Here is a 14,595-nt window from a genome sequence, read left to right on the forward strand (position 1 = left end):
GCTAGGATCTGAACAGAGGTAAAATGACTTCAAGCTCCACACTCAATCTCTAGACTCACTATACCATCTCTGTAAATAACCCCAATTACTTAGAGGTTGGGTAGAAGAGTAAACCAGTTTTTGGTTACAAAGAATTATGAGTACTACAAGGTAGAGCTTCAGAATTTAAAAACCATTCCGTTGCAAACCAAATTTTTCTAAGAGGCATTACACTTAGTTACTAAGGAAATAAATAAGACAGTGGGTGACTGAAGCTAAAGAATGGCACCCCTCTTGGAGGAAGGATGACATTCACACACTTGGACCGTGTTACATTCACTGTGTTCAGACAATTCTCTATGTGCTAAATAAAACTGAATGAGAAAATACTGAGGGTTAAAAAGAAGAAGAAAATCACAAGGAAGCCAAAGAACGTATCCCAGAAAGAAGTGGCTCCCTTCCTTCATCAACCTTCCTCCCAGCCCCCTTCTCTAAGCAATTCCACCAGAGGCATCCGTATTTCTCTAAACCCTCTAAGGATTATTACAAGTTCAAAGCTGTTCCATACTTTGCTGCACTTAATCCTTACCATGATTTAAAAAAAAAAAAAAAAAAAAAAAAAAAAAAAAACAAGCAAAAGCCATTCCCAAAAATGTTACGTGATTGTTATATGTCCTCTGAAATGCTAAAATCAAGGTTGTGAGATTCAAACTCAATCTGTGAATACACGAAACTGCAAAAATCCCCACCCAGCTTGTAGATTAAGACTGGGGACTTCTGCCACCGGTCCCAGAGCAGAGGACGGACTGAAGAAGGCTGACAGGGTGATACAATGATCAAGACCCCAAAATCTGCAATATCCAGAGTCAGAGTTTTACTGAAATCTAAATGTCCCTTCTATCAATTAACTAGCAAAATAATAGCAAATACAAAACAAAAATACATCCTGAACATATAGACAGATATGAAACAAATACAGAATTATTATACACTTCATCAGCACTCAAGTTTGGTTTTTTAAATCAAATCTCCTGAACTATATATAATTTACATACCAAAACATGTATCATTTTAAGCCTACTCTTTGAAGGGCTTTGACAAATGTATACACCCATGTATATACCACAACCATCACAATAAAGAACATTTCTATCAACCCAAAAAGTTCCCCGTGGCCTTTTTCTCAGTCACCCCACCACAATTCCTGGCCCCACATAACCACTGATCTTCTGTCACTATAGCTTAGATTTGTCCTTAAAGGGTTTTGCATAGATGGAATCAGACTATAGGTACTCTTTCTGATTTCTTTCTCTGAACATAATGGTTTTTGGATGTATCCGTTATTCCTTGTCATTTCTCAATAGGATACTATTGGATGGATATATCACAATTTATCCATTCACCTACTGATTGACATTTTGGTTGTTTCCAGTTCATGGTTACTATGAACAAAGCTGCTAAGAGCATTGTTAGACCAGACTTTGTGTGGCAATGCTTTCATTTTTCCTGAGTAAAAATTTAGGAGCAGAACTGCTGGATTATATGGTAAGGCGTATGTTTAACTTTATAAGAAACAGCAAGACTGTTTTCCAAAGTAGTAAAACTATTTTACATTTTCATGAGCAATGTAAGAAAGCTTCAGTTGCTCCACATCCTTACTTGACATTGTCAATCTTTTCAATATTAGCATTCTAGTGGTTATGTAGTAGTATGTGGTGGTTTTAATTAGGAATTTTCTTATGACTAATCGTACTTTTCTTGTGCTTATTAGCCATTTGTTTGTCTTCTTTTGTAAAGCTTCAATTCAAACTTTTTGTCCATTCTTTAATTGGATAGTGTCTTATTGAGTTGTGAGATTCTTTATAAATTCTAGAAATAAGTCCTATGTCAGATATTTATTGTAAATATTTTCTCCCAGTCTGTGGCATGACTTCTCATTTCCTTAATTATGCCTTTTGATAACCAGAAGTTTTAATTTTTGATCAACTGACCATATGTATGTGAGTTATTTTTGTATCTTATATTATTTTCTTTGGTGTATATATGCTATCCTTACACTAATACTATAAAGTTACAGAATGTTGTAAGTGTTGAAATAAAATAGTATAAGCTCTCTATGTTATGTTTTGTTCCATAAAACTATTTTGGCTAGTCTAGATTCTTTGCATTTCCATATATATTTTAGAATAAGTTTGCCAATTACTACAAAAACATGCTTGTTGGGATTTTGATTGGAATTGCATTGAGTGTACAGCTCGATTTGAAGAGAACTAATGTCCTAACAAAACTTACTCTTATCATGAAAAAAAAAATACATACATATATATATATATATATATATATATACACACATACATATATGTCAACTCATAAGGCCTTCTTAAATTTTTCTCAGCAATGTTTTATAATTTTCAGTGTACCTTAACACTCACTTTGTTGAATAGTTTTCCTAATAATTTTGTTTGGGGATGGTACTGTAAATGGTACTTCTAAAAAACTTTTAATTTCCCATTATTTCATTTTATCCCCATTATTGGCTTATGAGTCTCTCATTTTTTTTTTTTTAGTGGTTGGTTACTGTTTAGATTCAAATAATAGTCTACCACTTCACATACGAGTATAATGTAAGAGCCTATCAGCAATATAATTCCATTTGTCTCCAGCTGCTTTTTGTAACTACTGTTGTCATACATTTACTTCTATATGTTACAAATCTCCAATATGTTGCTATAGTTTTTCAAAATCAATTATAAGGGTTTTTGTTTGTTTAATACATCTGAAAAGAATGCATAAACAAAGAATTGAAACATGAGAAAGCATTGGTTCAGCACTAATGAATCTATAAGAATTAAAATTTGGGGAAGGTGGAGATTACCTAAACATTTTTAAAAATTGGAAACTACAACAAAAATAAGCTGATAAAATCGCTATTCACACTTATGAAGAGGCATCTTCATAAGACTCTCTCCATGGTTTTTATTAAACTAGAGAGCCTCCATCGGCTGCTCCAGGGTTCCTCATGCAAACAGAAATAAGGAGATTCCGCTGACTGGTCCCCACGTTGTTAAATGCTCTCCGCACTCCTAGCTTCTTAATGAAGCAGGTCTCCATCCTCATAACTTGAAAGAGGATGTGAATCATTCCACAGACATCTGTCTTCTAGCACCATCCCTCATATATACCAGGTCTTCAGCTGTGTTCTAGAAACAGCGTATTATAGACTATTAAGCTGCACATATGCTAAGTGTGTAAGACAATAACTGACAGGGAAAAAGTATTTTTTTAATTACATACTCAATTCATTTGGTGTATTTCAAAAGGTGCAATACTTTTCTTCATTTATCAGTGAAAGAAGTTAGAAATTAACTTCAAAAACAAACCAGCAAACAAATTTCCTTGAAAGTCACAGTCACATATACAGAGGGTGCCAAACCAATGTATACACATTTTAAGAAAGGAAAAAACTGTGTTAAAATTACGCTGATGGTAACCACTTTGAACACCTCTTGTAATTGCATAAGTCAAACATGACTTATATTCACCTTTTATTATCAGTATATATTGAGTATTACAATTGTAATAGTTTTTTCCTTTCTTAAAATGTGTATACATTTTTCTGGCACCTTCTGTATAATGCATCCTAGAAAAGAGAAAGGGCAAGACAGGCTCCACCCATCCTCAAATACTGGACCTACTCAAGGGTGGAGAGAAAAGGCAACTTTCAAAAAGGAGTACATTATTTTTTTAATTCATTTTTTATTGAGGTATAATTGACATATCAGTTTCAGTTGTAACCAGATATAGTTAAAATTTGTCACTATACATATTTACAAAACAAGTATTTTTTTTGCGATGAATACTTTTAAGATACTCTCTTAGCAACTTTCAAATAGGCAATCCAGTATTATTAACTACAGTCACTATGCCGTACATTACAACCCTATGACTTACCTACTTTATAACTAGAAGTTTGTACCTTTTGACCACCCATTTTGCCCACCTCCCACCCCAGCCTTTGGCAACTACCAATCAGTTCTCATAATACAGTATTTTTGGATCATCGTTGGTCATTTTGGAAAATATCATATTTACTTACTTGGATGATTTTTTTTAATTTTTTAAGATTTTTATTAAAAAAAAGCTAACATACAATATTATATTAGTTTTAGGGCTACACCATACTTATTCAAGATTTATATACCTAAAGAAGTGATCACCATAAGTCCAGCAACCATGTGACACCATAACATGCTATACAATATTGACTGTATTCCCTATGCTGCATGTTATATCCCGATGACTTATTTGTTTTATACCTGGAAATTTGGACTTCTTATTCCCGTTTACCTTCCCTCCCTTTTTAATTTTTCAATTACAGTTGACTTTCAATATTATTTTATATTAATTTCAGGTATACAGCATAGTGGTTAGACGTTTATATAATTTAAGAAGTGATCCCCAATATATGATGATGGAAGGAGAACTGACTCTGGGTGGTGAACACACAATGTAACATGTAGATGACGTATTACAGAAATGTACATTTAAAACCTGTGTAATTTTACTAACCATGTCATCCCAATAAATCAAAAAAAAAAAAGAAGTGGTCCCACTGACTAGTCTAGTACTCATCTGACACTATACATAGTTACTACCATATTATTGACTATATTCCCTATGCTTTACTTTACATCCCCATGACTATTTTCTAACTACCAATTTGTACTTACTCCCTTCCCCTTTTAAAAAGAAGTATATTATTAAATGAGCACCTTCCTAAGAGCACCTGGTGGAGAGCATGTTTTCTAAACTAGATCTATGAGGTAGAATGTGGAATCACTCTGTCCTCCTCCCCTTAAGGCCTGTCTAATGGTCAATGAATTTTTTAAATAATGACTAAATAAAAAAAAACCCCATACACACTCCCCCCCACCAAAAAAAGAAAAACAAAAAACCTAAATGTCCCAGGTTACTCTCTGGAGTGGACGTGGCAGCAGCTTCAATAACCTGTTAGTCTGTTACAGAGTCATCACAAGCATGCCTTGCTTTTGAACAAACAAATTTTCAACAAAACAAAAACTAGTACTGACCACTTTTCTGACAATACACAAGTACTCAAAATTAACCAGTATGGAGAGAGGGAAAGGGGCCAGACCTCTGGGCCTTGTCTCACACGAGTGCCTGTGGGTAGGCGCAGGGCATTTGTCATTATTGCACAAATAAATTTTAATTTTTAATCTTTAGTTTGACTTAAACATTGCTTTTAGTATGATACTGACACGAGCTGTGTGGAAAGTGCTCTGGCTGGAGAGATGTTCACGGCATCACACGCCTGCCGTTCTTCTTTGGTCCTGGAGGCTCCAGGGCAGCCCATACTGCTGCGTCAAATGCATTCCTTAGGCCTTTGCGTGTGAGCGCGGAACACCCCACATACTTGACACCCCACATACTTTATTCATGGGCCAGCTTTCCAGCAGTCTCTGGAGTGATAGGCTGTTGGTTCTTGGCAAGTTTCTCAATAGCAGACGGGTCATCTCTGAGATCAACATGGGTCCCAACAAGCAAGAAAGGAATCTATGGACAGTGCTGAGTTATCTCAGGCACTCACTTTTCTTTCACACTTTCAAATGAGGAAGGAGAGACCACTGAAGAACAGACTAGAAATATATCTATTTGTGGGCAACTCCGAGGTTGTAATCTGTCGTAATCCACTTACCCGGCAGTACCAAAAAGTCCAAGAGTATATGGCTCTCCACCAATCATAAGTGTGACTGCATAGTTGTCAAAAACAGCTAGTACACACTCAGAGGGAAATGTGTTCGTTGTATAGGATACCGGGAGACATGTTTTACCAACAGCACCATCGCCTACAACATGCTTAATTGTTTGCATTGCTGAAATAGTTTTCTATCCACTTTCAATATTTCAGATCTGATGATGACCTCAGCTTCTCACAGGGGGTTCACAGCACTGCCCAAATCAATTTTCTTGTAAAAGAATATTAAAGCTTTAAAAAGCAACATTAGTCTTCATACCCATATGTTTACAATTTCCAGCACCCTTCATTCCTCTATTTTCATACAAATTTCCATCAGGTATAATTTTCTCCCACCTAAAGAACTTCTTTTAATATTTCCTGAAGTGCAGGCCTACTAGCAATGAGCTATCTCAGCTTTGGTTTGTCTGATAAAGTTATGTTGCCTTATTTTTTAAGGACATTTATGTGGTATGTGGACCTCTAAGTTGACAGTTTGATTTTCTCTCAGACCTTTCTAGATGCCATCCCATTATCTCGAGTGGACCTCCACCTCAGCTGCTGTACTCTGAAATCCACAGCCACATTTTCCGGAAGTTGGAGTTTCCCATGGCTGTTCCCTGCAGTGACTGAGAGCAGTAGGGATACTAGGACAGGTCCATTCTTACAGGGCATGGGCCTGACAGATGACTCTGACGTAAAGATTACCCAACAGTCCAACAGCCCACGATACTTGCACCCAGTCTTCCTTCTCTGCTTCACTCGGGATCAAACATTATACACTGACGGCTCTCCCACAGTACCCAGGTCCCTTACCATTTTCTCACTAATAAACTCTTTGCATGATGTTTAATCTGGTCTTGGCATCTGCTTCTCGAAGGACTCAATTGACAAAGATATTTATCCCATTCGGTGTATTTTTTTATTTTTAGAGAGTGTATTTTTCACCTCTCGGTGTTCCATTTGTTTTCATCTTTCACTCCTGGTTAGGTTCATGTTACCTTTTAAATATTTGAACACAGTTATTACCATTTTTACTTCTTTGTCTATTACTTCTATCATCTACGTCATTTCTCAATCTATTTCTATTGACTGATTTTTCTCCTGTTATGGGTCACAATTTTCTCTTCCTTTGCATGTCCAGTAATTTTTTTTATCGGATGCTGGATACTGTCAATGTTATGTTTTTGACTGTGAACATTTTTGGCTCTGTTCAGACATGTAATTAAGTAACCTGTGTATCAGCTTGAACCCTTCAAAACCGGTTTTTAAGCTCTGCTAGGACAGGTCTAGAGTAGCCTTCCCTCCAGGAATAGTGCAGTCATTCCACTAAGGCCCTGTGCCTACCCACAGTAGACTTCGTGGGGACTCCAGTTAATATCTCTGGTGACCACCAAAGACTTTTCACTCTGGGTGGTTGAAGCTTGAACATCTATCTATCTCTCTGGTCTACATGAATTCCGGGAATGGTCAGCTTACAACTCCCCAGTCTTTTTACCTGGACTTGTGGAATTTTCCCCACAATTGCATGGGGTAAAGTTCAACAAATACTCAAGGGGACCTCATACAGCCTGCTGCAGCTCTTTCTCTACGTAGCTCCCTCTTCTCTGGCACTCTATTCTACAACTTCTAGCCGCCTTAGCTCTCCAAAATCCGACCTTTATCTCCTCAACTCAGAAAGTTGGTCTATCGGGTTTCCCATCCATGGGCTTATATAGCTTGGAAACTGCCTTAAGATAGAAAGTAAGGGGATCATAGGAATCACCTCATTTGTGTCCCTTCCCTCAAAGATCAGAGTCCTACGCTATTACCCAATGTTTATAAACAGTTGTTTCATATCTTGTCCAATTTTCTAGTTGTTTGGGGCTGTCCAAGTCAAGTTCTTGATACTATCTCATGGCTGCAGGTTAAAGTCCACACCTTATTTTTAAATTATTTTTGTATCCATCATTAGATTTCAGCCTCACAAGAACCCCATAAAGCAAACAACATTGCCAGTGAGGAAATATATCACTAATAAAGGATACAGAATAAATGACAATATTATAATAAATAATAGTAACAATAACAGCTAATATTTATTGAGTACTTATTATGTGGCAGGTACTATGTTAGGTACTTTACATATGTATCAGTTCATTTCATCATCACAACAGCATAAGAGGTAGGAATTTTTTGCAGAAGAGGAAACCTAAATACAGAAAGGCTGAATAACTTGCCTAATATTACAAAGCTAGTAAATGGCAGAGCTATTTAAGAAACAAGGCCATCTGGCACTAAGGCCCAAGCCCTTAACCCACTGTACTGTAAAACCTGTTATTTTCCTACTGTATAAGTAAAAGCCTTTTGCATAGAAAACAACTTGGAAGATGAGGGGAAGAAGTATGGGTTATGAGGAAAGAATGAGACCTAGAAAAAAACGATTATTCTCAAATGCCATATTCTCATTCAGAAGCAGGGTAGGAAAATTCTATTCCCAAAGGCCCTTTGTGGTTGGGACGTAACATAAAATATATTCTCAAAATACTGTGCTCTAATTTGGAGTTTAAAAATATATACTCCCATAGATACAATGCAATAAATAGTAGTTAATCCACAAAAACCTATAATAATAATATAGCAAAAACAGCAGCTTTATATTCAATAAATATGTATTGAGAGCCTAGTAGGTGCCACAAATTGTTCTAAGAGCTGAAGATACAGTACAAAAGTTAGACAAAATCCCTACTGTCCTGAAGCTTACATTTCTACAGAATACAGACAAATACATAAACAGAAAAATTAAATAAGTGTATAAGGTCACTTCAAAAAGGAAGAAATGCTAAAAGAAAGTTTAAAAGGCTGATATGATGGAGAAAGAGGGAGTATGGGTGCTACTTCAGACTGGGTAGTCAACAGTGGCTTGCTCAGAATATGACGTGAGAAGAGATGTGAAGAAGAAGACAGACATCAGAAAGCAGAAGATAATAAAGCTTTTCATACAGGAAGTTATAAGGTAAAGTTGTATAAGAACTGTATTAAAAAAAAAAAAAAGAAGAACTATATTCAAAAACACAAGGAAGGCCAAGGTGACTAAAATGTGAAAATGAGAATGATTTAAGATGAAGTTGATTTGGAAGGCAAGGATTGAGTTTCTTTTTTTTTAATTTATTTAACTCCACTATTTCTCCTTATATTATTTTCTACTACTCATATTATTTTCAATCAAGTTTAATATTCTCTTAGATATTTTAAACTATTATTTCAATTTGGGGGGGCATAGAGTTGTCAAACTACTCAATTCCACTAGATTCCTTTAATTTGGTTCAGTTATTTCCTAAAGTTGTACATTACTCTAAAACAAATCCTAACAAGCAAAAAAAAATCATCTCACAATGTTCTCCATTCAAAATAAAGCATCTATCCCAGCTGATTTTAGTGAAATGACTCAATGTTTTGACATGCAGGGAAAAAAACAAGTTATTTTGTTTATCTACAAAGTTGATGTCCGTTGTCTACCACAGGAAATTCAGAGGGAATCCCTTGGCAATCATTGAATACCGTTTCCCTTCCACACACTAGTGTGGTCTAGAGAAAAAGGCAAAAACAACAAAGTTAATGATCTTTTAACAAGCATTTACAGGAATTTCTAAAGATGTTTTAGTGATGTTCTGAAAGTGATTTCATAAATGTGGACATTTTTATAGTTGGTTTTTCTTCTAAGACAAAAATTGTCAATCTCACCAAGTTCTACAAGAGAAAAATTTTTTGTACCTAAAATACCGCAAATGAAAATTCACGATCTAACATTAGGCTGTTAAATTGTTAATTATCCTTGATGTTATTTATTTTCTACCTTTCATTCCCAATTTGAATGATAGCTTACGCATCATTTTATGTTTCATATTAAAATGTATTAAAAATAGATCATACCCAGAATCAAAATAAAAATAGACGTAAAAACTAAAATGTTGGTTTTTCAACTTTGACTTATTTATGACAAAAATGATTAACAAGAAATCTTCTAACTGATTAAAAATCTTTACCAATTAAGAGAAAAAAAAAAGAAAAGATGTTATACCTTTACAGCACTACTTCTTTTAATTTCTCAGACTCTTCAATATCACCTGGAAGATACCAGTTAAAAGCACTCTAAACACAGGCCTAATTTTTGATCTCTGGATGGTATGAAAAGTATTCTGTCCTAACCTATAACCTATTTACATACAATTCCTGCTGACCATACAAATGTCTTCTAAAAATCATATGTTTAGTGCAAATAAATCAACAGTCCTCATGTTGTCAAGTATAATTTTCTTAATATATTTCCTTCACCAAAGATAAATGTTTCTAAGATTTTTATAAAAATGTTTTTCAGTGAACATTATATATTGCAAACAGACTGACATATGCATGATGTCTTTCCAATGGCTGCACTAATTACAACCTGATGTCATTTACCTCCCAATATGATGCAACATAAAGCACAAGCATTACTTCATAAAGTACTCTTGCCCAAAATGTTCAAAAAGAATTTAAATCAGATGTCAACACTTAACTTTCAGTTTACAAGAAATACATGAGATAGAGGAAAAAATTAAAGAACCAATCAAATAGAAAATTAGTGTGAATGCTTCAAAAAGTCAATGTCATGGGGGATAAAAGTAGTGGGTCCAAGGAGACACTAAAGAGAAATAATCAAATGCAATGTGTGGGCTTTGGATCTTTGTTGTTTGGTCTGTTTGTTTGCTTGTTTTAAAAAAACAATACAAAAAGTGAAAATTGGAGAAAAGTAAATGTGGACTTGACACTAGATTACAAAATTGTTCATTTTCATAGATTTGATAGTTATTGTGTTTGGTAAGAAAATACCCTTACTCTTAGGGGAAGCATGCTAAATTCGGGGCCACGTGTCATAATGTCTGCAACTTACTTTCAAATAGATCAGCAAAAAAATTATACATATACAATTACGTGTGTATGTGTCTGTAGAAACAGATAAATAAAGCAATTATTAAGAATTTTTGTCCCATTTACAATTGCTTCAAAAACAAAATACCTAGGAATAAATTTAACCAAAGAAGTAAAAGACCTGTACTCAGAAAATTATAAGACACTGAAGAGAGAAATCAAAGAAGATACAAATAAATGGAAACACATACTATGTTCATGAACAGGAAGAACATAGTTAAAATGTCAATACTACCTAAGGCAATATATAGATTCAAAGTAATTCCTATCAAACTACCAATGACATTTTTCTCAGAAATAGAACATATAATCCTAAAGTTTATATGGAGCCATAAAAGACCCTGAACAGCCACAGCAAATCTTGAGAATAACAAAGTGGGAGATACCATGCTACTGGACATGAAATCACAGTACGAGGCTACAGTAATCAACAGCATGGTAGTGGCATAAAAGCAGACACATAGATCAATGGAACAGAAGAGAGAGCCCAGAAATAAATCCATTCATATATGGTCATTTAATCTACGACAATGGAAGCAAGAATTTACATTGGGGTAAAGACATTTAATAAATGGTGCTGGGAAAACTGGACTGACACATGGAAAAAAATGAAACTGGACCACCTCCTTATGCCATATAGAAGAACAAATTCAAAATGGATTAAAGACTTAAATGTAAGACCCGAAACCATAAAACTCCTAGAAGAAAATATAAGGAGTAAATTTGCAGACATTACCCTGAGTTAGTATTTTTACTGATATATCCCCTCAGGCAAGCGAAGTAAAAGAAAAAATAAACATATGGGATTACATCAAACTTAAGTTTTTTTCACAGCAAAGGAAACCATCAATAAAACAAAAAGGCAGCCTACTGAATGGGAGAAGATATTTGTCAATGATACATATGATAAGGGGTTAACATCCAAAATTTATAAAACACACATTCAACTCAACACCAAAAAAACAAACAACCCATTTAAAAAAAAAAATGGGTTGAGGACATGAAGAGACATTTCTCTAAAGAGGACATACAGATGGCCAACAGACATATGAAAAAAATGCTCAACCTCACTAATCATTAGAGAAATGCAAATAAAAACCACAATGAGATATGACCTCACTCTGGTCAGAAAGACTGTGGAGAAAAGGGAACACTGGTGCACTGTTGATAAGATTGCAGATTGGTACAGCCACTTTGGAAATCAGTATGTGGTATCTCAAAAAACTGGAAATGGAATTACCTTATGACCCAGCAATTCCACTCTTAGGTACCTATCCAGATAAATACAAGACACTAATTCAAAAAAATATATGCACCCCTATGTTTATTGCAGAGCTATTTACAATAGCTAAGACTTGGGAACAACTGAAATGCCCATCGGTAGACAACTGGATTAAAAAACTGTGGTACATTTATACAATGGAGTATTACTCGCCTATAAAGAAGAATGAAATCTTACCATTTGCAACAATATGGGTGGACCTACAGAACATTATGCTGAGTGAAATAAGTCAGTTGGAGAAAGACAAATACCATATGTTCTCACTTATATGTGGAATCTAAAGAACTGAATAAATGGGCAAAGTAAACAGAAATAGTCTCAGAGATATAGAGGAAAAAATGATGGTTGCTAGATAGGAGAGGGGTGGGGATGAGGGAGAAAGGGAAGGGATTAGACAGCATAAATTGGTAACTACAATATTGCCACGGGGATATGAAAGTAGTTTGGGGAATATAATCAATAATGCTGTAAAGATTTTGTAGGCTGCCAGATGGGCACATGTCTTATTAGGGAGACCACTTCATGGATGGTGTTGATGCTTGACCACTGCACTGTACACCTGAAGATGAAGCTGAATAATATTGTATGTCAACTATAATTTAACATATATAGGCACAGGAGATGAAGTATAGCATAGAGAATAGAGTCAATGGAATTATAATAGATATATATGATGTCAGAGGGACAACAGATTGGGGGTGGGGGTTTATCACTTTATGAGGAATGAAATGTCTATTACATTGTTTTGTACACGTAAAACTAATAATAAAAAAAATAAAAACAATAAAAAATAAATTTTTCGGTCGGCCCGGTGGCTCAGGTGGTTGGAGGGCCAGCCATACTCCTAAAGTCAAGGTGGCCGGTTCAATTCCCACATGGGCCAGTGAGCTGCGCCCTCTACAGCTAAGATTGTGAACAACAGCTCTCCCTGGAGCTGGGCTTCCATGCGCAGCCAGAGATTGGAATTGGAGTGAGCTGCCCTGAGTTGCTGTGAGTGGCCAACCGACCACCTGCGACTGACTGCCTGGGGGGGGGGGGGGGGGGGGGGGGGGAAGAAGGAGGGAGAGAATTTTGAGTCCACATAGAGGGAATATGGGCGATTCAACTATTCTTTCAACTTTAATATAGATTTGAAAGTTTTAAAAATAAAAATGTCCTTCTCCACCTCTAGGTTATAAAGATACCCTTCTATTTTTCTTTTATTAACTATGTAGTTATACCTTTCACATTCAGATTTTTGATCCTTCTAGAGAGCATTTTTGTATGTAGTATTAGATACAGATCATTTTATTTTCCTCCATACAGAATTCCAGCTTTCTCTACACAATCTACTGAACAATTTGTCCTTTTCACACAGATTTGTGGAAGAATAGTTTTTGGTCCCACTAAAAGAGCTAAGCAGAGGAAGGAAGAAAAGGAATAAGAAAAACAGGAAAAAAGAGCAAAGTGAAAAAGCAAAAAGGGTGCATGTAAGTATAAGAGCTTAGCTAAGGAAGGGCTAAGAATAAATGAAGCTATTATCAAATTCCTATGCACCAAACCATACTTACTAAAGTATATAACAAGTCAATAGAAAAAAATAACTGAACACTTATTTAAAACACACACACACATACACCGGGGGTGCCAAAAAAAAAATGTATAAAAGTGGACACTTTGGTCAATGTTGCTCAAGCAGTAGTTCGCTGTAATCAGAAGTGTCTGGATGCTGATGGTAACCACTTTGAGCATCTCTTGTAACTGCAGAAGTCAAATGTGACTTGTATTTATCTTCTGTTATCGGTATATATTGTCTATTACAATTTTAATACAGTTTTTTTCCTTTCTTAAAATGTGTATTTATTTTTTGGATGTGTGTGTGTGTGTGTGATCAAAGCTGTTCAGGAAACATCTAATTTATCTGGTACATAATATCACAAGGAGAAAGTTTCCAGAAATTAGACCATCTCCTACCAACCAATAAGTTGATTACATTTTACTTAACATTTATTCCACTTTACATAGAACAAAAAGGATGGCAAAGCAGAGACATTATAAGCATCTTGAAGACACTTTTACACTTTGAGATTCTATGGGAATATTAAAAGGTGACTTTAAAACTTCTTATTTCTCTGATTAATTTAGCACCTAGACCAGATTTTTAAAACATAAATTTATAGAATTCGTAACTCTCCATCCAATTACTGATAGCAAGTCAGAAAATGTAAACTGTTCTCTATAAGAAAACTCTAAAAACATACCTTTTATTTTCAGCCATACTGGCTCCTTCATCCTTCAGTTGTTTACTTTTCTCAGCACAGTCTTCAAGGAGAATTTCTTTCCTACGTTTAATGGCGTGGAGCCAGTTCCCTTCGTCATTCTCAGCTACATCCTTTTCATCAGCAGCTTCAGCTTCAAACTGCTGGGAAGTGAGCTTTGAGACCTTCTCACCAATCTTCCTCTTCCATCCAAAGGAAGCCATTCTGGAAAATGACAAAGAAACAGCTTTAACTTTCAAATTTGGCCCTTTATACAAGTACTGTTTTTCCCCGAAAATAAGACCTAACCGGAAAATAAGCCCTAGCATGATTTTTCAGGATAAAATCTCCTGAACATAAGCCCTAATGCGTCTTTTGGAGCAAAAATTAAT

At 35.4% G+C, this 14,595-nt stretch overlaps 1 protein-coding gene and 1 pseudogene across 6 annotated transcripts in view; both read right to left on the bottom strand.

The window, feature by feature from the left end:
* TTC33 (tetratricopeptide repeat domain 33) overlaps positions 1–14,595 on the bottom strand; it is a 35,481-nt gene that overhangs the window by 18,521 nt on the left and 2,365 nt on the right. For all 6 annotated transcript variants that reach the window (XM_033109818.1, XM_033109816.1, XM_033109815.1 and 3 more), the window contains exon 2: positions 14,207–14,428. In XM_033109818.1, coding sequence (XP_032965709.1) covers positions 14,207–14,427 — 221 coding nt within the window. In that variant the 5' untranslated portion in view covers position 14,428. The remainder of the gene's footprint in view (positions 1–14,206; positions 14,429–14,595) is intronic.
* Positions 5,296–5,871, bottom strand: LOC117025055 (cell division control protein 42 homolog; annotated as a pseudogene).

The sequence above is a fragment of the Rhinolophus ferrumequinum genome, chromosome 7 (genome assembly GCF_004115265.2).
Source record: "Rhinolophus ferrumequinum isolate MPI-CBG mRhiFer1 chromosome 7, mRhiFer1_v1.p, whole genome shotgun sequence".
In the NCBI taxonomy this organism is placed as follows: domain Eukaryota; kingdom Metazoa; phylum Chordata; class Mammalia; order Chiroptera; family Rhinolophidae; genus Rhinolophus; species Rhinolophus ferrumequinum.